General features: G+C 48.2%; 1 protein-coding gene and 1 long non-coding RNA gene across 7 annotated transcripts in view; one reads left to right on the top strand and one right to left on the bottom strand.

The window, feature by feature from the left end:
* exoc6b (exocyst complex component 6B) overlaps positions 1-26,927 on the bottom strand; it is a 168,619-nt gene that overhangs the window by 135,360 nt on the left and 6,332 nt on the right. For all 6 annotated transcript variants that reach the window (XM_045701645.1, XM_045701640.1, XM_045701642.1 and 3 more), the window contains 4 exons: positions 7,906-8,071; positions 7,408-7,455; positions 7,138-7,228; positions 6,193-6,238 (listed from right to left, as the gene is read on the bottom strand). In XM_045701645.1, coding sequence (XP_045557601.1) covers positions 6,193-6,238; positions 7,138-7,228; positions 7,408-7,455; positions 7,906-8,037 — 317 coding nt within the window. In that variant the 5' untranslated portion in view covers positions 8,038-8,071. The remainder of the gene's footprint in view (positions 1-6,192; positions 6,239-7,137; positions 7,229-7,407; positions 7,456-7,905; positions 8,072-26,927) is intronic.
* LOC123728770 (uncharacterized) lies at positions 8,606-9,504 on the top strand. The gene is made up of 3 exons (XR_006760545.1): positions 8,606-8,794; positions 8,939-9,010; positions 9,394-9,504. It is a non-coding gene; the product is annotated as an uncharacterized lncRNA (long non-coding RNA).

The raw sequence follows: 26,927 nt of genomic DNA, 5'->3' as shown, positions 1-26,927 counted from the left end.
GGACCTACCCTAGAGAGAGAGGAGGGGTAGAGAGAGAGAGGAGGGGTAGAGAGAGAGAGGACGGGGGGACCTACCCTAGAGAGAGAGGAGGGGTAGAGAGAGAGAGAGAGAGAGAGAGAGGAGGGGTAGAGAGAGAGAGGAGGGGTAGAGAGAGAGAGAGGGAGAGAGAGAGAGGGAGGGGTAGAGAGAGAGAGAGGAGGGGTAGAGAGAGAGAGAGGAGGGGGTAGAGAGAGAGAGGAGGGGTAGAGAGAGAGAGAGGAGGGGGTGAGAGAGAGAGAGGAGGGGTAGAGAGAGAGAGAGGAGGGGTAGAGAGAGAGAGAGGAGGGGTAGAGAGAGAGAGGAGGGGTAGAGAGAGAGAGGAGGGGTAGAGAGAGAGAGGAGGGGGAGAGAGAGAGAGGAGGGGTAGAGAGAGAGAGGAGGGGTAGAGAGAGAGAGGAGGGGTAAAGAGAGAGAGGAGGGGTAAAGAGAGAAAGGAGGGGTAAAGAGAGAGAGGAGGGGTAAAGAGAGAGGAGGGGTAGAGAGAGAGAGGAGGGGTAGAGAGAGAGGAGGGATAGAGAGAGAGGAGGGGTAGAGAGAGAGAGGAGGGGGTAGAGAGAGAGGAGGGGTAGAGAGAGAGGAGGGGTAGAGAGAGAGAGGAGGGGTAGAGAGAGAGAGGAGGGGTAAAGAGAGAGAGGAGGGGTAAAGAGAGAAAGGAGGGGTAAAGAGAGAGAGGAGGGGTAAAGAGAGAGGAGGGGTAGAGAGAGAGAGGAGGGGTAGAGAGAGAGGAGGGATAGAGAGAGAGGAGGGGTAGAGAGAGAGAGGAGGGGTAGAGAGAGAGAGGAGGGGTAGAGAGAGAGGAGGGGTAGAGAGAGAGAAGGGGGTAGAGAGAGAGAGGAGGGGTAAAGAGAGAGAGAGGAGGGGTAGAGAGAGAGAGGAGGGGTAAAGAGAGAGAGAAAGGGGGTAGAGAGAGAAAGGGGGGTAGAGAGAGAAAGGGGGTAGAGAGAGAGGAGGGGTAGAGAGAGAGGAGGGGTAGAGAGAGAGGGGAGGGGTAGAGAGAGAGAGGGGTAAAGAGAGAGAGGAGGGGGTAGAGAGAGAGGAGGGGTAGAGAGAGAGAGGAGGGGTAGAGAGAGAGAGGAGGGGTGAGAGAGAGAGAGGAGGGGTAGAGAGAGAGAGGAGGGGTAGAGAGAGAGAGAGGAGGGGTAGAGAGAGAGGAGGGGGTAGAGAGAGAGGAGGGGTAGAGAGAGAGAGGAGGGGTAGAGAGAGAGGGGTAGAGAGAGAGAGGAGGGGTAGAGAGAGAGGAGGGGTAGAGAGAGAGGGAGGGGGTAGAGAGAGAGAGGGGTAAAGAGAGAGAGGAGGGGTAGAGAGAGAGAGGAGGGGTAGAGAGAGAGAGGAGGGGTAGAGAGAGAGAGGAGGGGTAGAGAGAGAGAGGAGGGGTAGAGAGAGAGAGGAGGGGTAGAGAGAGAGAGGAGGGGTAGAGAGAGAGAGGGGGGTAGAGAGAGAGAGGAGGGGTAGAGAGAGAGAGGAGGGGTAGAGAGAGAGAGGAGGGGTAGAGAGAGAGAGGAGGGGTAGAGAGAGAGAGGGAGGGGTAGAGAGAGAGAGGAGGGGTAGAGAGAGAGAGGAGGGGTAGAGAGAGAGAGGAGGGGTAGAGAGAGAGGAGGGTAGAGAGAGAGAGGAGGGGTAGAGAGAGAGAGGAGGGGTAGAGAGAGAGAGGAGGGGTAGAGAGAGAGAGGAGGGGTAGAGAGAGAGAGGAGGGGTAGAGAGAGAGAGGAGGGGTAGAGAGAGAGAGGAGGGGTAGAGAGAGAGAGGAGGGGTAGAGAGAGAGAGGAGGGGTAGAGAGAGAGAGGAGGGGTAGAGAGAGAGAGGAGGGGTAGAGAGAGAGAGGAGGGGTAGAGAGAGAGAGGAGGGGTAGAGAGAGAGAGGAGGGGTAGAGAGAGAGAGAGGGGGGGTAGAGAGAGAGGAGGGGTAGAGAGAGAGAGGAGGGGTAGAGAGAGAGAGGAGGGGTAGAGAGAGAGAGGAGGGGTAGAGAGAGAGGAGGGGTAGAGAGAGAGAGGAGGGGTAGAGAGAGAGAGGAGGGGTAGAGAGAGAGAGGAGGGGTAGAGAGAGAGAGGAGGGGGTAGAGAGAGAGAGGAGGGGTAGAGAGAGAGAGGAGGGGGTAGAGAGAGAGGAGGGGTAGAGAGAGAGAGAGGAGGGGTGAGAGAGAGAGGAGGGGTAGAGAGAGAGAGGAGGGGTAGAGAGAGAGAGGAGGGGTAGAGAGAGAGAGGAGGGGTAGAGAGAGAGAGGAGGGGTAGAGAGAGAGAGGAGGGGTAGAGAGAGAGAGGAGGGGTAGAGAGAGAGAGGAGGGGTAGAGAGAGAGAGGAGGGGTAGAGAGAGAGAGGAGGGGTAGAGAGAGAGGAGGGGTAGAGAGAGAGAGGAGGGGTAGAGAGAGAGGAGGAGAGAGAGAGAGAGGGGGGTAGAGAGAGAGAGGAGGGGTAGAGAGAGAGAGGAGGGGTAGAGAGAGAGAGGAGGGGTAGAGAGAGAGAGGAGGGGGGCCGGAACCTCTACATCCAAGCCCCTCCAGCAGATCCAACAAGGTTGGAAAGCAATGTGGTGACATTTCCAACAAATACAGTGAAACATGTCTCCCTCTGGTGGCCAAGTAGGCACCGCAGCAGAGGACAAGACGGAGCAGACGAGGGAGGAGGAAAGAGAGGAAAACAGTGGACAGGGGATAGAGAAACGTGTTGACACAAAGAGACAGAATGAGAGGGGGGGGGGATAGAGAAACGTGTTGACACAAAGAGACAGAATGAGAGGGGGGGGGATAGAGAAACGTGTTGACACAAAGAGACAGAATGAGAGGGGGGGATAGAGAAACGTGTTGACACAAAGAGACAGAATGAGAGGGGGGGATAGAGAAACGTGTTGACACAAAGAGACAGAATGAGAGGGGGGATAGAGAAACGTGTTGACACAAAGAGACAGAATGAGAGGGGGGGGATAGAGAAACGTGTTGACACAAAGAGACAGAATGAGAGGGGGGGATAGAGAAACGTGTTGACACAAAGAGACAGAATGAGAGGGGGGGAATAGAGAAATGTGTTGACACAAAGAGACAGAATGAGAGGGGGGGGAATAGAGAAACGTGTTGACACAAAGAGACAGAATGAGAGGGGGGGGATAGAGAAACGTGTTGACACAAAGAGACAGAATGAGAGGGGGGGATAGAGAAACGTGTTGACACAAAGAGACAGAATGAGAGGGGGGGATAGAGAAACGTGTTGACACAAAGAGACAGAATGAGAGGGGGGGATAGAGAAACGTGTTGACACAAAGAGACAGAATGAGAGGGGGGATAGAGAAACGATGTTGACACAAAGAGACAGAATGAGAGGGGGGGATAGAGAAACGTGTTGACACAAAGAGACAGAATGAGAGGGGGGATAGAGAAACGTGTTGACACAAAGAGACAGAATGAGAGGGGGGGGATAGAGAAACGTGTTGACACAAAGAGACAGAATGAGAGGGGGGGATAGAGAAACGTGTTGACACAAAGAGACAGAATGAGAGGGGGGGATAGAGAAACGTGTTGACACAAAGAGACAGAATGAGAGGGGGGGATAGAGAAACGTGTTGACACAAAGAGACAGAATGAGAGGGGGGGGATAGAGAAACGTGTTGACACAAAGAGACAGAATGAGAGGGGGGGATAGAGAAACGTGTTGACACAAAGAGACAGAATGAGGGGGGGGATAGAGAAACGATGTTGACACAAAGAGACAGAATGAGAGGGGGGGATAGAGAAACGTGTTGACACAAAGAGACAGAATGAGAGGGGGGGAATAGAGAAACGTGTTGACACAAAGAGACAGAATGAGAGGGGGGGGAATAGAGAAACGTGTTGACACAAAGAGACAGAATGAGAGGGGGGGGATAGAGAAACGTGTTGACACAAAGAGACAGAATGAGAGGGGGGGGATAGAGAAACGTGTTGACACAAAGAGACAGAATGAGAGGGGGGGATAGAGAAACGATGTTGACACAAAGAGACAGAATGAGAGGGGGGGATAGAGAAACGTGTTGACACAAAGAGACAGAATGAGAGGGGGGGATAGAGAAACGTGTTGACACAAAGAGACAGAATGAGAGGGGGGATAGAGAAACGTGTTGACACACAGAGACAGAATGAGAGGGGGGGGATAGAGAAACGTGTTGACACAAAGAGACAGAATGAGAGGGGGGGATAGAGAAACGTGTTGACACAAAGAGACAGAATGAGAGGGGGGGATAGAGAAACGTGTTGACACAAAGAGACAGAATGAGAGGGGGATAGAGAAACGTGTTGACACAAAGAGACAGAATGAGAGGGGGGGATAGAGAAACGTGTTGACACAAAGAGACAGAATGAGAGGGGGGGGATAGAGAAACGTGTTGACACAAAGAGACAGAATGAGAGGGGGGGAATAGAGAAACGTGTTGACACAAAGAGACAGAATGAGAGGGGGGGGAATAGAGAAACGTGTTGACACAAAGAGACAGAATGAGAGGGGGGGATAGAGAAACGTGTTGACACAAAGAGACAGAATGAGAGGGGGGGGATAGAGAAACGTGTTGACACAAAGAGACAGAATGAGAGGGGGGGGGATAGAGAAACGTGTTGACACAAAGAGACAGAATGAGAGGGGGGGATAGAGAAACGTGTTGACACAAAGAGACAGAATGAGAGGGGGGGATAGAGAAACGTGTTGACACAAAGAGACAGAATGAGAGGGGGGGGATAGAGAAACGTGTTGACACAAAGAGACAGAATGAGAGGGGGGGATAGAGAAACGTGTTGACACAAAGAGACAGAATGAGAGGGGGGGGATAGAGAAACGTGTTGACACAAAGAGACAGAATGAGAGGGGGGGATAGAGAAACGTGTTGACACAAAGAGACAGAATGAGAGGGGGGGATAGAGAAACGTGTTGACACAAAGAGACAGAATGAGAGGGGGGGGATAGAGAAACGTGTTGACACAAAGAGACAGAATGAGAGGGGGGGATAGAGAAACGTGTTGACACAAAGAGACAGAATGAGAGGGGGGGGATAGAGAAACGTGTTGACACAAAGAGACAGAATGAGAGGGGGGGATAGAGAAACGTGTTGACACAAAGAGACAGAATGAGAGGGGGGGGATAGAGAAACGTGTTGACACAAAGAGACAGAATGAGGGGGGGGATAGAGAAACGTGTTGACACAAAGAGACAGAATGAGAGGGGGGGGATAGAGAAACGTGTTGACACAAAGAGACAGAATGAGAGGGGGGGATAGAGAAACGTGTTGACACAAAGAGACAGAATGAGAGGGGGGGGGATAGAGAAACGTGTTGACACAAAGAGACAGAATGAGAGGGGGGGGATAGAGAAACGTGTTGACACAAAGAGACAGAATGAGAGGGGGGGGATAGAGAAACGTGTTGACACAAAGAGACAGAATGAGAGGGGGGGGATAGAGAAACGTGTTGACACAAAGAGACAGAATGAGAGGGGGGGATAGAGAAACGTGTTGACACAAAGAGACAGAATGAGAGGGGGGGATAGAGAAACGTGTTGACACAAAGAGACAGAATGAGAGGGGGGGGATAGAGAAACGTGTTGACACAAAGAGACAGAATGAGAGGGGGGGATAGAGAAACGTGTTGACACAAAGAGACAGAATGAGAGGGGGGATAGAGAAACGTGTTGACACACAGAGACAGAATGAGAGGGGGGGGATAGAGAAACGTGTTGACACAAAGAGACAGAATGAGAGGGGGGGATAGAGAAACGTGTTGACACAAAGAGACAGAATGAGAGGGGGGGATAGAGAAACGTGTTGACACAAAGAGACAGAATGAGAGGGGGGGGATAGAGAAACGTGTTGACACACAGAGACAGAATGAGAGGGGGGGATAGAGAAACGTGTTGACACAAAGAGACAGAATGAGAGGGGGGGGATAGAGAAACGTGTTGACACAAAGAGACAGAATGAGAGGGGGGGGATAGAGAAACGTGTTGACACAAAGAGACAGAATGAGAGGGGGGATAGAGAAACGTGTTGACACAAAGAGACAGAATGAGAGGGGGGATAGAGAAACGTGTTGACACAAAGAGACAGAATGAGAGGGGGGGGATAGAGAAATGTGTTGACACAAAGAGACAGAATGAGAGGGGGGGGGGGGGGTGGCAAACGAATGTTCCAAAATAATATCAATACCTTTTTTGAGTCATCTGTTCCTGTAGTTTGTTGTACATCTCCAACACTGAGACAGAGACACAGACAGGTCATTTATCAACTGGATAACTGTGTCTACCAGCCACCAGCTATTTACCTGCTATGTGATGCTACGTAGTGCGTTATAGTCCCCTCTATGTCATGCGTTATAGTCCCCTCTATGTCATGCGTTATAGTCCCCTCTATGTCATGCGTTATAGTCCCCTCTATGTCATGCGTTATAGTCCCCTCTATGTCATGCGTTATAGTCCCCTCTATGTAATGCGTTATAGTCCCCTCTATGTAATGCGTTATAGTCCCCTCTATGTCATGCGTTATAGTCCCCTCTATGTAATGAGTCGCTCTGGATAAGAGCGTCTGCTAAATGACTAAAATGTAAATGTAAAATGATGTAATGCGTTATAGTCCCCTCTATGTAATGTGATCTGTTGTCCTGATCATTGTTGTGTGTGTACCTGGTAGGCAGTGTGTGTGTACCTGGTAGGCAGTGTGTGTGTACCTGGTAGGCAGTGTGTGTGTGTACCTGGTAGGCAGTGTGTGTGTGTACCTGGTAGGCAGTGTGTGTGTGTACCTGGTAGGCAGTGTGTGTGTGTACCTGGTAGGCAGTGTGTGTGTGTACCTGGTAGGCAGTGTGTGTGTACCTGGTAGGCAGTGTGTGTGTACCTGGTAGGCAGTGTGTGTGTACCTGGTAGGCAGTGTGTGTGTACCTGGTAGGCAGTGTGTGTGTACCTGGTAGGCAGTGTGTGTGTACCTGGTAGGCAGTGTGTGTGTACCTGGTAGGCAGTGTGTGTGTACCTGGTAGGCAGTGTGTGTGTACCTGGTAGGCAGTGTGTGTGTACCTGGTAGGCAGTGTGTGTGTACCTGGTAGGCAGTGTGTGTGTACCTGGTAGGCAGTGTGTGAGTACCTGGTAGGCAGTGTGTGAGTACCTGGTAGGCAGTGTGTGAACTTGTCGATGGATGTGGCGATGTTTCTCTGTTGCAGGCGACACAGTCTCAACTCATCCATACAGGTTAACAGCTTGAGAGAGAGAGAGAGAGAGAGAGAGAGATGGGGGTAACAAAAATGGAGGAAGAGGAAGAGGAGGATTGGAGAAGAGGTGGAGAAAGATCTCAGTTGATTAGTCCTGAAATTGCATGAATTATTGATCAACTGTCAGATGATCTGTTTTGACAATGATGTTGGTTATGATGTCATACCCCTTTCCCATCGTCCTGGAGACGTTGGTTGGTCTCAGTCACCTGACTCTGAAAAAGGAGGAAAACAACCAATCAGAGAGAATCGTAATTGGTCACTCCCCTCCCATTCCCCTTCTCTCCTCTCTGCAACTTGCTCCCGGTCTGCCTTCTCTCCTCTCTGCAACTTGCTCCCGGTCTGCCTTCTCTCCTCTCTGCAACTTGCTCCCGGTCTGCCTTCTCTCCTCTCTGCAACTTGCTCCTGGTCTGCCTTCTCTCCTCTCTGCAACTTGCTCCCGGTCTGCCTTCTCTCCTCTCTGCAACTTGCTCCCGGTCTGCCTTCTCTCCTCTCTGCAACTTGCTCCCGGTCTGCCTTCTCTCCTCTCTGCAACTTGCTCCCGGTCTGCCTTCTCTCCTGCCATCATCCCCTCTCCTCCTCCTGGAGTCAACAAAGTCTTTGAAGTCTCCTCCTCTCATCTCCCCCTCTCCTCATCTCTCCCCCCTCTCCTCATCCCCCCTCACCTTGAGTTTCTGTGCTTCTCCCCTGACTTTGAGTAGTTCAGTGATGGAGTCAACGAAGCCTTGGAAATGGTGGTTACACATCTTTTCGATGTCTCTGTCATGGTTACGAATCCTCCCGTCCAGCTTCACCATAAACAAGCCATGTTCCTGGCCGTCATACACAGACCTGGAGAAAACAACAAAACCAACGTTTATCCAAACACATTTACAATCTCAGGGATACTTTTGTTTGTACTGGGTGTCCACAAAGGGAATAAAAAAAACTGGCATTGAGGGAGGGGCCACCCCCTCTACCCAGCAGGTGGGGGCCACTACACCCCCTAACCACTACACCCCCTAACCAGCAGGTGGGGGCCACTACACCCCCCCCCCCTAACCAGCAGGTGGGGGCTACTCCACCCCCTAACCACTCCACCCCCCCCTACCCAGCAGGTGGGGGCCACTACACCCCCCCCCTACCCAGCAGGTGGGGGCCACTACACCCCCCCCTACCCAGCAGGTGGGGGCCACTACACCCCCCTACCCAGCAGGTGGGGGCCACTACACCCCCCTACCCAGCAGGTGGGGGACACTACACCCCCCTACCCAGCAGGTGGGGGCCACTACACCCCCCCCCTACCCAGCAGGTGGGGGCCACTCCACCCCCCCTAACCAGCAGGTGGGGGCCACTACACCCCCCCCTAACCAGCAGGTGGCGCCATAAACAGTATAGTGGTGTATCTGTAGGGTCTGGATAGGTATAAACAGTATAGTGGTGTATCTGTAGGTTCTGGATAGGTATAAACAGTATAGTGGTGGATCTGTAGGGTCTGGATAGGTATAAACAGTATAGTGGTGGATCTGTAGGGTCTGGCTAGGTATAAACAGTATAGTGGTAGGGTCTGGATAGGTATAAACAGTATAGTGGTAGGGTCGGGATAGGTATAAACAGTATAGTGGTGGATATGTAGGGTCGGGATAGGTATAAACAGTATAGTGGTGGATATGTAGGGTCTGGATAGGTATTAACAGTATAGTGGTAGGGTCTGGATAGGTATAAACAGTATAGTGGTGTATCTGTAGGGTCTGGATAGGTATAAACAGTATAGTGGTAGGGTCTGGATAGGTATAAACAGTATAGTGGTGGATATGTAGGGTCTGGATAGGTATTAACAGTATAGTGGTAGGGTCTGGATAGGTATAAACAGTATAGTGGTGTATCTGTAGGGTCTGGATAGGTATAAACAGTATAGTGGTGTATCTGTAGGGTCTGGATAGGTATAAACAGTATAGTGGTAGGGTCTGGATAGGTATAAACAGTATAGTGGTGTATCTGTAGGGTCTGGATAGGTATAAACAGTATAGTGGTGTATCTGTAGGGTCTGGATAGGTATAAACAGTATAGTGGTGTATCTGTAGGGTCTGGATAGGTATAAACAGTATAGTGGTGGATCTGTGGGGCTGGATAGGTATAAACAGTATAGTGGTGTATCTGTAGGGTCTGGATAGGTATAAACAGTATAGTGGTGTATCTGTAGGGTCTGGATAGGTATAAACAGTATAGTGGTGTATCTGTAGGGTCTGGATGGTATTACCAGTATGAATGGATATTCCATTCACCCAGTTCAATGTAACAGTGATGGGTTTAGGATACTGTCCTTCATATTCACCCAGTTCAATGTAACAGTGATGGGTTTAGGATACTGTCATTCATATTCACCCAGTTCAATGTAACAGTGATGGGTTTAGGTTACTGTCATTCATATTCACCCAGTTCAATGTAACAGTGATGGGTTTAGGATACTGTCCTTCATATTCACCCAGTTCAATGTAACAGTGATGGGTTTAGGATACTGTCCTTCATATTCACCCAGTTCAATGTAACAGTGATGGGTTTAGGTTACTGTCCTTCATATTCACCCAGTTCAATGTAACAGTGATGGGTTTAGGTTACTGTCATTCATATTCACCCAGTTCAATGTAACAGTGATGGGTTTAGGTTACTGTCATTCATATTCACCCAGTTCAATGTAACAGTGATGGGTTTAGGATACTGTCCTTCATATTCACCCAGTTCAATGTAACAGTGATGGGTTTAGGTTACTGTCATTCATATTCACCCAGTTCAATGTAACAGTGATGGGTTTAGGATACCGTCCTTCACCCAGTTCAATGTAACAGTGATGGGTTTAGGATACTGTCCTTCATATTCACCCAGTTCAATGTAACAGTGATGGGTTTAGGTTACTGTCATTCATATTCACCCAGTTCAATGTAACAGTGATGGGTTTAGGTTACTGTCATTCATATTCACCCAGTTCAATGTAACAGTGATGGGTTTAGGATACTGTCCTTCATATTCACCCAGTTCAATGTAACAGTGATGGGTTTAGGATACTGTCCTTCATATTCACCCAGTTCAATGTAACAGTGATGGGTTTAGGATACTGTCATTCATATTCACCCAGTTCAATGTAACAGTGATGGGTTTAGGATACTGTCATTCATATTCACCCAGTTCAATGTAACAGTGATGGGTTTAGGATACTGTCCTTCATATTCACCCAGTTCAATGTAACAGTTACTGTCATTCATATTCACCCAGTTCAATGTAACAGTGATGGGTTTAGGATACCGTCCTTCACCCAGTTCAATGTAACAGTGATGGGTTTAGGATACTGTCCTTCATATTCACCCAGTTCAATGTAACAGTGATGGGTTTAGGATACTGTCCTTCATATTCACCCAGTTCAATGTAACAGTGATGGGTTTAGGATACTGTCCTTCATATTCACCCAGTTCAATGTAACAGTGATGGGTTTAGGATACTGTCCTTCATATTCACCCAGTTCAATGTAACAGTGATGGGTTTAGGATACTGTCCTTCATATTCACCCAGTTCAATGTAACAGTGATGGGTTTAGGATACTGTCCTTCATATTCACCCAGTTCAATGTAACAGTGATGGGTTTAGGTTACTACATGATACTAGAATTCCCCCCTGAACCCATCATGAGGTTGTTACAACCTGGTCTATGAATGAAAGTTTACAACCAAGGTGCACAGTAGGGCTGAAACGGTTACCGGTTTCACGGTAAACCAAGACTCCCGCACAAGACTCCCGCACAAGACTCAAGGCTCATTGTAATTACTATCACTGTCTTCTTAAGACTCAATTGTATTTATGTAAATTGTACATGGGGGTCATTGCATATAGTCAAATGCAACACAGAAGATAGATTGCGTGTGTGTGTGTGTGTGTGTGTGTATAATAATTATAATGTAACACCAATAATACATTTACTATTCCCTTGTCTACAGAGTGGGCGTGCAGCTTGCAAACCCAGTGATGCTACTGGTCCCTCCTCTACAGTTGTGACACAGAAACTCCAGCAAGCATTTAAAAAAGGCAGGCTGCTTAGGCACCCACATCAACACATGCAAGACCTCACCGCAGCCCTTTCATATGACATCGCAAAGGACACGATGCAATTTCATATCGTTGAGAGAGCCTGGCTTTCTGAGGCTGATGAAGGTTGCCGTGCCTCACTACAAAGTGGCCATCACAAACATTATTTTCCCTAAGCCTGAAATCCCAAACCTGTACAACCAGGTTAAAGTTGATGTTGGGAAAAGTTTGGCTCAAAGGAACATGGTTTACTGCAACTACTGACCTCTGGACCAGTGAAAGCTTGGGGTGGTTAACCCTACATCAGCTTCACTATCAATTACCTCACCCCAGACTGGCAACTGGAATCAAACTGCCTGGAAACACAGTTCTTCCCAGAAGATCGCTCCTCTCATAACATCAGAGAGTTTTTTTGAGAATATGCTGGAAGAGCGGGTGCTCAACAAGAAAGACCTGGTCTGCATAACCACAGACAACGCAAGAAACATGATGAAGGCTTTTGAAGAGTTCCCAGATCTGTGACTTGGGTGCTTTCGGCCATCATTTGAACCTGGCCATCTCAAAAGGGCTCTGAAAATTCAGAGAGTTGACACAGCAGTCAAGGCCTGCCGTCATCTGGTCCAAGGCTTCTCACGGAGCTGGAGGAGAAGGAGAGAACTGAGAGAAAAGCAAGCTGCCCTCAACATGCCACAGAAGGCTCTGATCCATGATGTGGTGACCCGATGGGAGGGGGGGGATCTACACACAAGATGCTTGAGCGTTTCCTCAGCCAACAGCAGCCAGTCTGTGCGACACAGGCTGGAGAAAGAGGAACATGGCATCTGATGACCAAGGATGCCGACATAAGGTGTCATGGGAGCAACTGTGCCAACTCCTTGAACCTCTGAGCGAGTTTACAGATGCACTTGCCTCAGAGACACTGTCAGCCATCAAGCCTGTCCTGGACCACATCACCCGTGATGTTCTGGTGGAAAGAGATACAGAGCCATCCCAGACCAAGGAGATGAAAAGGGTATTTGTTGTTTGTTGGTTTTCAATATAAAACTTGGTGAAATAATTTCAGTGTATCAGTACGTTTTCAACATTTCCAGCACATTTGAACAATATCGCGATAATACTGATAACAGTGATCATTTTGGTCACTATAATCGTGATATGAAATGTTCATACCGTTTCATCTCTGGTGCACATGGTAGAGAGAACTTGGGAGTAATCGAGGTGACAGACAGTGACACATTCAATACAGCCTTGCACACTTTTGCCTGCATCTAGCTGATCTAGGGTGTAATCATTAGTCCAAACCGTTGCAAAATGTTACGTTTTGGAACTAAAACTAGAGTTCATTGGACAAATTCAGGTAGGTCGATTCCCGTTTGGTCCCGTTTAAGAAACATTTTGCAATAGAATTGGCCGAATGAATACACCCCTGATCACCTGCACACACAGTTCACTTTCATAGCAGCCACATACAAACAGCATCATCACATCTACCTGCTCTCCTCATTTTCCTTTCACTTGAAGACTTCAGTGCACAACACAACAGCTGTCTATGACCAGGTGGGGGGGGAAAAAAAACAATTCCAAGCCAAACCTTCATACCATAACCGCTAAACACACCCTACATCATTGATCACCATATTAGCTAACGTCATAGTCAACATAGCTACCAGAACTAACTCATTAGTAAACCCACAATCCAAATGGTGTAGTAGTGTTCAGCAAGAAGTTTAGTAGTTACACAGGCGGGCCCCAGTGGCAAGACATTGATAAAACCGAATGCTTACCATGACTTGGAAGAGTTGGAGTGTTGGATAGCCTTAGCCAGCTAGCTAACAAACATACTTCCTCTCTGAGTCAGGTTGTTGAGTAGGGCAAATAAGCTGCATTAGCTTACGTGAAACTGAATATAAAAAGAATACAACTAAATCTCTGCTGCGTTTCCTTATTTTTAAAATAAATACATTTGTTCAAAACGGATCAACTATTGTCTTTCTCTCTCTTTGAATAAACTACTCAACACATTTTATGTGGTGCTACCTAGCTGTAGCTTATGCTTTTAGTACTAGATTCATTATCTGATCCTTTGATTGGGTGGACACATGTCAGTTCATGCTGCAAGAGCTCTGATATTTTGATGACTTCCGGAGGACGTCCTCCAACCTACAGAATTATTGTGTAATTCTACGGAAGCGGGTGAGAACCATGAACCTCTGAGGTTTTGTATTGAAGTCAATGTACCCAGAGGAAGACAGAAACTAGCTGTCCTCCGGCTACACCATGGTGCTACCTTACAGAGTGCTGCTGAGGCTACTGTAGACCATTGCAAAACAGTGTGTTTTAATCAATTATTTGTTGACGTGAATATATTTATTATTTAATACATTTATATCTAAAAAGTATAACTTATTTCTTAAAGTTTCACTATTTTTCTTTTTATTTAATTCACAGAGGATGTTACTCCCCCCCTCTGAGGAAGAGCCTCCAATGGCACAGAGTTTTCCCCTCCCCTCTCCCAGACAGTTCCAGATGAATTATTGCTTGAGAAATTTCTCTTTGCTAAGAAGCTATTTTTGTTTCTTTTTGACCATTTTAATTGAAAACAATCACAGTAAGGTACTTAATTGTTACCCAGAAATATGATAGAGAAAAATGGATGTTATTGGAACTTAAAAATATATTTTTTAAATTACATTTTCCCTTTGACCCATTACAAAACGAGTAGAAATTGCATGAAATTAGCTATAAAACAGCTAAATGATGTGGCCAAGACGGCCTCTAATATTTTCGGCTAAATGTTTAAATCATTTGGGAGTAGAATGTCCTTTTAAAAAGACACCAGAAGCAAACTTAACAGTCGTTCTACAAATAAAACACTAAATCTCACGGGGGTGCATGCCCCCGGGAACCCCACAGCAAAAATAAAACACTGGTTGTAACACACCCCCTTCCTGTGGTTGAGGAAATGCCCGACGAGTACAATGGAGAGGGTTTGACGACATGACAACTTCCTCCTACACTACACACAAAGGCAATTCTAAATGCAGTACCTTTTGTACAGTATCAGAAGGTGTGTGTGTGTGTGTGTGTGTGTGTTCCCCAGTACACTTCAGAATCAAATAGCACCTAACCCTGGACAAACAGGGAGAAAGGTAAAGTAGAAAGGCTGGCTTCCTCTAAGCAAATGGGGAAAACACAGTACTCTAGTTAAACGACTACCAGTAGACCTACTACTGCAAACCCTTTGTCTACCTTTATTTAACCTTTATTTAACCAGGCAAGTCAGTTAAGAACAAACTCTTATTTACAATGACGGCCTAGGAACAGGTTTAACTGCCTTGTTCAGGGGCAGAACGACAGATCTTTACCTTGTCAGCTCGGGGATTCGATCTTGCAACCTTTCAGGTTACTGGGCCCAACGCTCTAACCACTAGGCTACCTGCCACCCCAGACCCTAGCCCAAATTAGTTAATTATCCCTGGAGACAAGACGAGGCAGAGATGAGACAAACCAGAGTCAGCATTCCATTCATCTCCTACTGCTAGACCCACACGATGACATCATCGCTGCTCCACTCCAGTTGAAGGCTCTACTCCAGGCCAGACTTTACATTGCACTTGGGTAAGGTCTTACCCTGAGCAAGGCACTGTACAGATTTGATCATCGTGACCTCAATAGTATTGAGTGCTGATCTAGGATCAGTTGCCCTCCTGTCCAAGTAGTCTTACTTATTGTGATCTGTAAAGCAAAACTGATGCAAAATCAGCACTCGTACTCAGACACGACACATATTGTTCTCCACAGTGCTTTGATCCTGCTGGCTGTAGCCCGTCCAGCCTACCCAGCGCTGGCTGTAGCCCGTCCAGCCTACCCAGCGCTGGCTGTAGCCCGTCCAGCCTACCCAGCGCTGGCTGTAGCCCGTCCAGCCTACCCAGCGCTGGCTGTAGCCCGTCCAGCCTACCCAGCGCTGGCTGTAGCCCGTCCAGCCTACCCAGCGCTGGCTGTAGCCCGTCCAGCCTACCCAGCGCTGGCTGTAGCCCGTCCAGCCTACCCAGCGCTGGCTGTAGCCCGTCCAGCCTACCCAGCGCTGGCTGTAGCCCGTCCAGCCTACCCAGCGCTGGCTGTAGCCCGTCCAGCCTACCCAGCGCTGGCTGTAGCCCGTCCAGCCTACCCAGCGCTGGCTGTAGCCCGTCCAGCCTACCCAGCGCTGGCTGTAGCCCGTCCAGCCTACCCAGCGCTGGCTGTAGCCCGTCCAGCCTACCCAGCGCTGGCTGTAGCCCAGCCTACCCAGCGCTGGCGGTAGCCCAGCCTACCCAGCGCTGGCGGTAGCCCAGCCTACCCAGCGCTGGCTGCTCTTAGCAACGTGTGTGTATTTACATACACTTGCGTTGCTTTCTACTGTATTGGGTTGAACAGAACACAGTCCGTGGGACACCAGAAGTTAAATACAATTCCATTTAAACGTATAATGCCGGTGGCCAGGACGGTTGGTCATTAGGACAGGAGGGAATATGAGACAAAATATCTAAAATGATCGAATTATTAAAACAGACTTCCCAAACCCACTTCCTCTCTGCTTATCTTGTCAAAATAAAAAGTCCCACAAGTTATTCCTATCCTGTCCACATATGGCACACATGCAAGACTTTTATGTCTCCGTTCATTTTGGGGCGGCAGGTAGCCTAGTGGTTAGAGCGTTGGGCCAGTAACTGAAAGGGTGCTAGATTGAATCCCCCCCGAGCTGACAAGGTAAAAATCTGTCGTTCTGCCCCTGAACAAGGCAGTTTAACCCACTGTTCCCCGATAGGCCGTCATTGTAAACAAGAATTTGTTCTTAACTGACAAGCCTAGTTAAAAGTTAAATTTAAAAAACGAAATATATATATATAGAAAAAACTACATTTCAACACATAAACGTTGCATCTCACATTTCATAACACTTGCTAGTGAAACACACACACACACACACACACAAAGAGAGAGAGCATGTAAACACGTGCATGCATTCGCTCATAGATAGCTTGGTGCCTGGCACTGCACAGTACAGTGTTAGAGGGGAGTAGCTATGTTGACATGAAATAGAAGGCAGAAACAAGCAGTGCTCACAATGACAAGAACACGTATCGCTGTTACCTCACTACTGCAACGACACGTAGTATCCCTGTTACCCCACTACTGCAACGACACGTAGTATCCCTGTTACCCCACTACTGCAACGACACGTAGTATCCCTGTTACCCCACTACTGCAACGACAACAACACGTAGTATCCCCGTTACCCCACTACTGCAACGACGACAACACGTAGTATCCCCGTTACCCCACTACTGCAACACGTAGTATCCCTGTTACCCCACTACTGCAACGACGACAACACGTAGTATCCCCGTTACCCCACTACTGCAACACGTAGTATCCCTGTTACCCCACTACTGCAACGACGACAACACGTAGTATCCCCGTTACCCCACTACTGCAACACGTAGTATCCCTGTTACCCCACTACTGCAACGACACGTAGTATCCCCGTTACCCCACTACTGCAACGACGACAACACGTAGTATCCCCGTTACCTCACTACTGCAACACGTAGTATCCCCGTTACCTCACTACTGCAAGAACACGTAGTATCCCTGTTACCCCACTACTGCGAGAACATGTAGTATCCCTGTTACCTCACTACTGCAACAACACGTAGTATCCCTGTTACCCCACTACTGCAAGAACACGTAGTATCCCCGTTACCTCACTACTGCAACGACACGTAGTATCCCCGTTACCCCACTACTGCAAGAACACGTAGTATCCCTGTTACCCCACTACTGCAACACGTAGTATCCCTGTTACCCCACTACTGCAACGACACGTAGTATCCCTGTTACCCCACTACTGCAACACGTAGTATCCCTGTTACCCCACTACTGCAACGACACGTAGTATCCCTGTTACCTCACTACTGCAACGACACGTAGTATCCCTGTTACCCCACTACTGCAACGACACGTAGTATCCCTGTTACCCCACTACTGCGAGAACATGTAGTATCCCGGTTACCTCACTACTGCAACAACACGTAGTATCCCTGTTACCCCACTACTGCAAGAACACGTAGTATCCCCGTTACCCCACTACTGCAAGAACACGTAGTATCCCCGTTACCCCACTACTGCAACGACACGTAGTATCCCTGTTACCCCACTACTGCAAGAACACGTAGTATCCCTGTTACCTCACTACTGCAACGACACGTAGTATCCCCGTTACCTCACTACTGCAACGACACGTAGTATCCCTGTTACCCCACTACTGCAACGACACGTAGTATCCCTGTTACCTCACTACTGCAACACGTAGTATCCCTGTTACCCCACTACTGCAACACGTAGTATCCCTGTTACCTCACTACTGCAACGACGACAACAAGTAGTATCCCTGTTACCTCACTACTGCAACGACACGTAGTATCCCTGTTACCCCACTACTGCAACGACGACAACACGTAGTATCCCCGTTACCTCACTACTGCAACGACACGTAGTATCCCTGTTACCCCACTACTGCAACGACACGTAGTATCCCTGTTACCCCACTACTGCAACACGTAGTATCCCTGTTACCCCACTACTGCAACACCACGTAGTATCCCTGTTACCTCACTACTGCAACGACACGTAGTATCCCTGTTACCCCACTACTGCAACGACGACAACACGTAGTATCCCCGTTACCTCACTACTGCAACGACACGTAGTATCCCCGTTACCTCACTACTGCAACGACACGTAGTATCCCTGTTACCCCACTACTGCAACGACACGTAGTATCCCTGTTACCTCACTACTGCAACACGTAGTATCCCTGTTACCCCACTACTGCAACACGTAGTATCCCTGTTACCTCACTACTGCAACGACGACAACAAGTAGTATCCCTGTTACCTCACTACTGCAACGACACGTAGTATCCCTGTTACCCCACTACTGCAACGACGACAACACGTAGTATCCCCGTTACCTCACTACTGCAACGACACGTAGTATCCCTGTTACCCCACTACTGCAACACGTAGTATCCCCGTTACCCCACTACTGCAACACCACGTAGTATCCCTGTTACCCCACTACTGCAACGACACGTAGTATCCCTGTTACCTCACTACTGCAACAACACGTAGTATCCCTGTTACCTCACTACTGCAACACGTAGTATCCCTGTTACCCCACTACTGCAACACCACGTAGTATCCCTGTTACCCCACTACTGCAACACCACGTAGTATCCCTGTTACCCCACTACTGCAACACCACGTAGTATCCCTGTTACCCCACTACTGCAACACCACGTAGTATCCCTGTTACCTCACTACTGCAACACGTAGTATCCCTGTTACCCCACTACTGCAACGACGACAACACGTAGTATCCCTGTTACCTCACTACTGCAACACGTAGTATCCCTGTTACCCCACTACTGCAACGACACGTAGTATCCCTGTTACCCCACTACTGCAACGACACGTAGTATCCCTGTTACCCCACTACTGCAACGACACGTAGTATCCCTGTTACCCCACTACTGCAACGACACGTAGTATCCCCGTTACCCCACTACTGCAACGACACGTAGTATCCCTGTTACCCCACTACTGCAACGACACGTAGGATCCCTGTTACCTCACTACTGCAACGACACGTAGTATCCCCGTTACCCCACTACTGCAACGACACGTAGTATCCCTGTTACCCCACTAGTGCGACACGTAGTATCCCCGTTACCCCACTAGTGCGACACGTAGTATCCCTGTTACCTCACTACTGCAACACGTAGTATCCCTGTTACCTCACTACTGCAACACGTAGTATCCCTGTTACCCCACTACTGCAACGACACGTAGTATCCCTGTTACCTCACTACTGCAACACGTAGTATCCCTGTTACCCCACTACTGCAACGACACGTAGTATCCCTGTTACCTCACTACTGCAACGACGACAACACGTAGTATCCCCGTTACCTCACTACTGCAACGACACGTAGTATCCCCGTTACCCCACTACTGCAGCGACAACACGTAGTATCCCCGTTACCTCACTACTGCAACGACGACAACACGTAGTATCCCCGTTACCTCACTACTGCAACGACACGTAGTATCCCCGTTACCCCACTACTGCAACGACGACAACACGTAGTATCCCCGTTACCTCACTACTGCAACGACGACAACACGTAGTATCCCCGTTACCTCACTACTGCAACGACACGTAGTATCCCCGTTACCCCACTACTGCAACAACACGTAGTATCCCTGTTACCCCACTACTGCAACAACACGTAGTATCCCCGTTACCTCACTACTGCAACGACACGTAGTATCCCCGTTACCCCACTACTGCAAGAACACGTAGTATCCCTGTTACCTCACTACTGCAACACGTAGTATCCCTGTTACCCCACTACTGCAACGACACGTAGTATCCCTGTTACCTCACTACTGCAACAACACGTAGTATCCCTGTTACCTCACTACTGCAACACGTAGTATCCCTGTTACCTCACTACTGCAACACGTAGTATCCCTGTTACCCCACTACTGCAACGACACGTAGTATCCCTGTTACCCCACTACTGCAACACGTAGTATCCCTGTTACCCTCACTACTGCAACGACACGTAGTATCCCTGTTACCCCACTACTGCAACACGTAGTATCCCTGTTACCCCACTACTGCAACACGTAGTATCCCTGTTACCCCACTACTGCAACGACACGTAGTATCCCTGTTACCTCACTACTGCAACGACGACAACACGTAGTATCCCCGTTACCTCACTACTGCAACGACACGTAGTATCCCCGTTACCCCACTACTGCAACGACGACAACACGTAGTATCCCCGTTACCTCACTACTGCAACGACGACAACACGTAGTATCCCCGTTACCTCACTACTGCAACGACACGTAGTATCCCCGTTACCCCACTACTGCAACAACACGTAGTATCCCCGTTACCCCACTACTGCAACAACACGTAGTATCCCCGTTACCTCACTACTGCAACGACACGTAGTATCCCCGTTACCCCACTACTGCAAGAACACGTAGTATCCCTGTTACCCCAGTACTGCAAGAACACGTAGTATCCCTGTTACCCCACTAGTGCGACACGTAGTATCCCTGTTACCCCACTACTGCAACGACACGTAGTATCCCTGTTACCTCACTACTGCAACACGTAGTATCCCCGTTACCCCACTACTGCAACACGTAGTATCCCCGTTACCCCACTACTGCAACACGTAGTATCCCTGTTACCCCACTACTGCAACAACACGTATTATCCCTGTTACCCCACTACTGCAACGACACGTAGTATCCCGTTACCCCACTACTGCAACGACACGTAGTATCCCCGTTACCCCACTACTGCAACAACACGTAGTATCCCTGTTACCTCACTACTGCGACGACACGTAGTATCCCCGTTACCTCACTACTGCGACAACACGTAGTATCCCCGTTACCTCACTACTGCGACAACACGTAGTATCCCCGTTACCTCACTACTGCAACGACACGTAGTATCCCTGTTACCTCACTACTGCAACGACACGTAGTATCCCTGTTACCCCACTACTGCAAGAACACGTAGTATCCCTGTTACCTCACTACTGCAACGACGCGTAGTATCCCTGTTACCTCACTACTGCAACACCACGTAGTATCCCTGTTACCTCACTACTGCAACGACACGTAGTATCCCTGTTACCTCACTACTGCAACGACGACGACACGTAGTATCCCTGTTACCTCACTACTGCAACGACGACAACACGTAGTATCCCTGTTACCTCACTACTGCAACGGTGAGAATAAAGCGGAGTTTAATGACAATAACAATCATGTGGTTTAAATGGAATACATCAGAGAACAGCCTCACAGCTCTGTACTACTTATAGTGAACAAAAACGCAGTTTAATGAATTACAGTTCATATAAGGAAATCAGTCAATTTAAATTAATTAATTAGGCCCTAATCTATGGATTTCACATGACTGGGAATACAGACACGCAACAAAATAACCAAACGGAGTATTTGTTTATATACATAATGAAGCACCAAAACACATTCCTGCAGATGGAGATAACAGACAAACAGGGAGGGGCAAAGAGAGAGCGCGAGGGGGGAAAAAGAGAGAGCGCGAGGGGGGAAAAAGAGAGAGAGCGCGAGGGGGGGAAAAGAGAGAGAGCGAGAGAGACAAAAAGGGGGTAGGGATGGAGGGAGGAATGAAGTGATAGGAGCCGGAGGAGGCAGAGTCCAGGAGATACGGATCAGAGAGCATCATGGGACACCCCCATGGGGCCGTGCTCTAGAATCTAATGGATTCACTGTCTAGGAACAATTATTTGTAAAAGTACTTGACCACAAGAGTTTAGCTACAAATGAATCTATAACAACAATTAAAATGTGTTATGAATAAAGGGGACCAGGCCATTATTGGACAACAATGGCATTCTAAAAAAGACCAGACATAGGACTTCTCTTAACAATAAGAAAAGCCATAATTTATTCATCTTTACATATGTCTGATCAGCCTCATATCAGATGTGAGAATTGGTCGTGTTTTCTAGAGCTCATCTTTTAATCAGAGAAACACAACAGGTCAAATACAAAAAGTTGAATAATAGAAAAAGTAACATGAATCAAAATGGTTGCAGGATGAATGAAGTCACATGACCGACACAGGAGAAAAATCTGGATTTCACTAGGTTGTTTACTAGCCGATTGTTAGAGGACAATATTATTACATTTGGATGGAGCAGCATTTACACACTCAATATTATACGTAACAGTATCACGCAGGTGCACACTGAGAAAGAATGGAGGAAGCATTGTGAATGTGAAAATCGTTGTGGAAATCTTTTGCAGCTCAAGTCGACTACAACACCCACAATGCAATGTTCTCTCTATGGCCTAGCTAGCTGGGTAGCTACACACAATAAGGTCAAAGTCAATATCAGCACGTGAAGTAGCTACAGTAGTTAACTATAAAAGCACCTAAAAAATAAAAAAACTGGACTATCAATTTAGGAGTGTACAATCTCCCAATGTTTAAACTGCAGATCTATGTGCCTTGTAGAGTCATTCACAGCAGCACCATGCAATGCACCCTGGACTGAAGACGCAGACAGATACGAGATATGTGTTTGATCCTCTGTTCAATTACATTTACTCCAGGTAGGAATATCCCTAAAAAAAATATGATCAATGGATCATTCAAGAGAAGACAGCCAGCTGCGTTATGACATCAGACGGTGTTTAAAATCTGACATGAACGATAGACGTTTTCACCATCTAAAAGTCCTATTATTAACTTCCAGGGTAGTGAGAGAGACTTTATCACTGTGCTACGTCATACCGGCTGGATCTCTGTCTGTTTGAACGCCAACAGCTCAGAGACACACATGGAAACATAAACCCCGAGAACTGATAGAACATCGCTCAGAGATGCTCAGAAACAATATTCAATTCAAAATGGCTGAATCTTTACGTTTTTTTTTCTTCATATTTTACTTTCATTTTTGTACACCAGTTTCAAAACAGCTGAAAACAACATTTTTTTGGGTTATGGAAAAGATATGTCACAGCGGTTTAGACGGTACAATGATTCTCTACACTGTACCTGCTTATTTTGTAACATAAACTGAAATTTGGCGAACTATTAGAATTTTAGCAGCCAGGAAATTGCGGATAGATTTCTGCATAGTGCATCTTTAGCGTTAAAATGATGCAGTTACATAACGTTAACCTAAGGAGCTACACATTACACATCATGCCAATGCAAGAGAGAAAAGACAATTAGCTGTAGAGTTACAATACACAGATAGAATGGGGGTCTTTGGTCAGATGACAGCGTGGCCGCCGGGTCGTCCTAGGCTGTGCAAGGCAGAACAGGGTCCAACGTCGGTTTGGCGAGGAATGATAGCAATCTAGACGGGATCTGTCGGACGCGAGCTGGTGATCCGGATTACTTAGCTCGGCTTCAATGCCGAGCCACCTTTGCGGCGTAACAAACTGCAGAGCCATCATTATGCCATCAAACTGCAGAGCCATCATTATGCCATCAAACTGCAGAGCCATCATTATGCCATCAAACTGCAGAGCCATCATTATGCCATCAAACTGCAGAGCCATCATTATGCCATCAAACTGCATTTACATTTAAGTCATTTAGCAGACGCTCTTATCCAGAGCGACTTACAAATTGGTGCATTCACCTTATGATATCCAGTGGAACAACCACTTTACAATAGTGCATCTAAATATTTTAGGGGGGGGGGGGGTTAGAAGGATTACTTTATCCTATCCTAGGTATTCCTTAAAGAGGTGGGGTTTCAGGTGTCTCCGGAAGGTGGTGATTGACTCCGCTGTCCTGGCGTCGTGAGGGAGCTTGTTCCACCATTGGGGTGCCATAGCAGCGAACAGTTTTGACTGGGCTGAGCGGGAACTGTGCTTCCACAGAGGTAGGGAGGCCAGCAGGCCAGAGGTGGATGAACGCAGTGCCCTTGTTTGGGTGTAGGGCCTGATCAGAGCCTGAAGGTACGGAGGTGCCGTTCCCCTCACAGCTCCGTAGGCAAGCACCATGGTCTTGTAGCAGATGCGAGCTTCAACTGGAAGCCAGTGGAGAGAGCGGAGGAGCGGGGTGACGTGAGAGAACTTGGGAAGGTTGAACATCAGACGGGATGCGGCGTTCTGGATGAGTTGTAGGGGTTTAATGGCACAGGCAGGGAGCCCAGCCAACAGCGAGTTGCAGTAATCCAGACGGGAGATGACAAGTGCCTGGATTAGGACCTGCGCCGCTTCCTGTGTGAGGCAGGGTCGTACTCTGCGAATGTTGTAGAGCATGAACCTACAGGATCGGGTCACCGCCTTGATGTTAGAGCTATCATTATGCCATCAAACTGCAGAGCCATCATTCTGACATCACAAACTGCAGAGCCATCATTCTGACATCACAAACTGCAGAGCCATCATTCTGACATCACAAACTGCAGAGCCATCATTCTGACATCACAAACTGCAGAGCTATCATTCTGACATAACAAACTGCAGAGCCATCATTCTGACATAACAAACTGCAGAGCCATCATTATGCCATCACAAACTGCAGAGCCATCATTATGCCATCACAAACTGCAGAGCCATCATTATGCCATCAAACTGCAGAGCCATCATTATGCCATCAAACTGCAGAGCCATCATTATGCCATCAAACTGCAGAGCCATCATTATGCCATCAAACTGCAGAGCCATCATTATGCCATCAAACTGCAGAGCCATCATTATGCCATCAAACTGCAGAGCCATCATTATGCCATCAAACTGCTGAGCCATCATTATGCCATCAAACTGCAGAGCCATCATTATGCCATCAAACTGCAGAGCCATCATTATGCCATCAAACTGCAGAGCCATCATTATGACATCAAACTGCAGAGCCATCATTATGACATCAAACTGCAGAGCTATCATTCTGACATCAAACTGCAGAGCCATCATTCTGACATCAAACTGCAGAGCCATCATTCTGACATCAAACTGCAGAGCTATCATTATGCCATCAAACTGCAGAGCCATCATTATGCCATCAAACTGCAGAGCCATCATTATGACATCAAACTGCAGAGCTATCATTATGACATCATCAGAAACTGCTGAGTGATTATTGTGACATCACTAACACCAGCAGTGTGTGTCAGTGTGACTTCACAAAAAGGTTTAAAAGCTTTTGACTTTCGTGCAGCTATCTAACTGGGGTTTGTCTATAAGGCTTCACCCCCACTATGCACCTCTCAACAGCTGTGTGTGTGTGTCAACAGGGTTGTGCTAGTGGAAGGGAGCAGGGCAGGGGAGTGGCTCACCACAAGGGTACTACACACACACACACTCTCCTGAGTCATCCTTCTGTACTCAGACCAACACATACCATTTATAGCCTTTATTCATGCTCACAAACTTGGAAGCTCAGCCCTATAAAAAGTCCTGAGGGCTTTACCAGAGTCAGAGCAGTCTGTACGTGTTGTTGTCTATAGTGTGTATGGGAGACAGTGGTAGGTAGGCCCAGTGAAAGAAACTAGCATAGCTAGACAACAGAATAATCATATAGCCTCACTGGCCTGTAATCACTATGTATATTACAGACTACTGTTCAACCACATTCAGACCAATACACCCATACTGATGTCTGTGTGTTTGGGAGGGAGGAACACAACACGACCGGGGCCGTAGGGGGAGACACACGACCGGGGCCGTAGGGGGAGACACACGACCGGGGCCGTAGGGGGAGACACACGACCGGGGCCGTAGGGAGGGACACACGACCGGGGCCGTAGGGAGAGACACACGACCGGGGCCGTAGGGAGAGACACACGACCGGGGCCGTAGGGAGAGACACACGACCCGGGGCCGTAGGGAGAGACACACGACCCGGGGCCGTAGGGAGGGACACACGACCGGGGCCGTAGGGAGGGACACACGACCGGGGCCGTAGGGAGGGACACACGACCGGGGCCGTAGGGAGGGACACACGACCGGGGCCGTAGGGAGGGACACACGACCGGGGCCGTAGGGAGGGACACACGACCGGGGCCGTAGGGAGGGACACACGACCGGGGCCGTAGGGAGGGACACACGACCGGGGCCGTAGGGAGGGACACACGACCGGGGCCGTAGGGAGGGACACACGACCCGGGGCCGTAGGGAGGGACACACGACCGGGGCCGTAGGGGAGGGACACACGACCGGGGCCGTAGGGAGGGACACACGACCGGGGCCGTAGGGAGGGACACACGACCGGGGCCGTAGGGAGGGACACACGACCGGGGCCGTAGGGAGGGACACACGACCGGGGCCGTAGGGAGAAAGACAGGTCTTTAGTTCTCACCGCTCCACAATAGAAAGGACTGACGGCTGTTTAATTCAGAATAAACTCATTAGAACACAAACTACCTGAGAGGTTGACTCCTGTGTTTGGCCCTGACACTGTGTAGTCTGTGTGTAGAAGGTTATTTGTGAAGGCTTCCTCAATGGTATTGTGTGCAGGCTAATTGCTCAAAACTACAAAGAGCTAAGAGCTTCTGCTCTGACCATGAGCAAAGAGAGAGAGTAGAAACCTACCAAAAAGAAATTAGGCAAAACATTAAATCCCTTCTAGACAATTTCCTGGACAAACGTGTAAACTTGGCAGTAGAAAGCCTAAACATTATATCTGACATTTCAGCTTCCCAATGACATTTTTAAAATTCAAGCAGAAAACCTTTGAAAATGAACAACAAAGACAAATGGTTTGATGAAGAATGAAAAAACCCTAAGAAAGAAATTGAGAAACCTATCCAACCAAAGACATAGAGACCCAGAAAACCTGAGTCTACGCCTTCACTATGGTGAATCACTAAAACAATACAGAAATACACTGGGGAAAAAGAAGGAACAGCACGTCAGAAATCAGCTCAATGTAGTTGAAGAATCCATAGAATCTAACCACTTCTGGGAAAATTGGAAAACACTAAACAAATCTATCCAAAACGCAGATGTATGGATCAACCACTTCTCCAATCTTTTTGGCTCTATGA

This window comes from Salmo salar, chromosome ssa18 (genome assembly GCF_905237065.1).
Source record: "Salmo salar chromosome ssa18, Ssal_v3.1, whole genome shotgun sequence".
In the NCBI taxonomy this organism is placed as follows: domain Eukaryota; kingdom Metazoa; phylum Chordata; class Actinopteri; order Salmoniformes; family Salmonidae; genus Salmo; species Salmo salar.
This window is presented reverse-complemented; position numbering and strand designations above follow the sequence as displayed.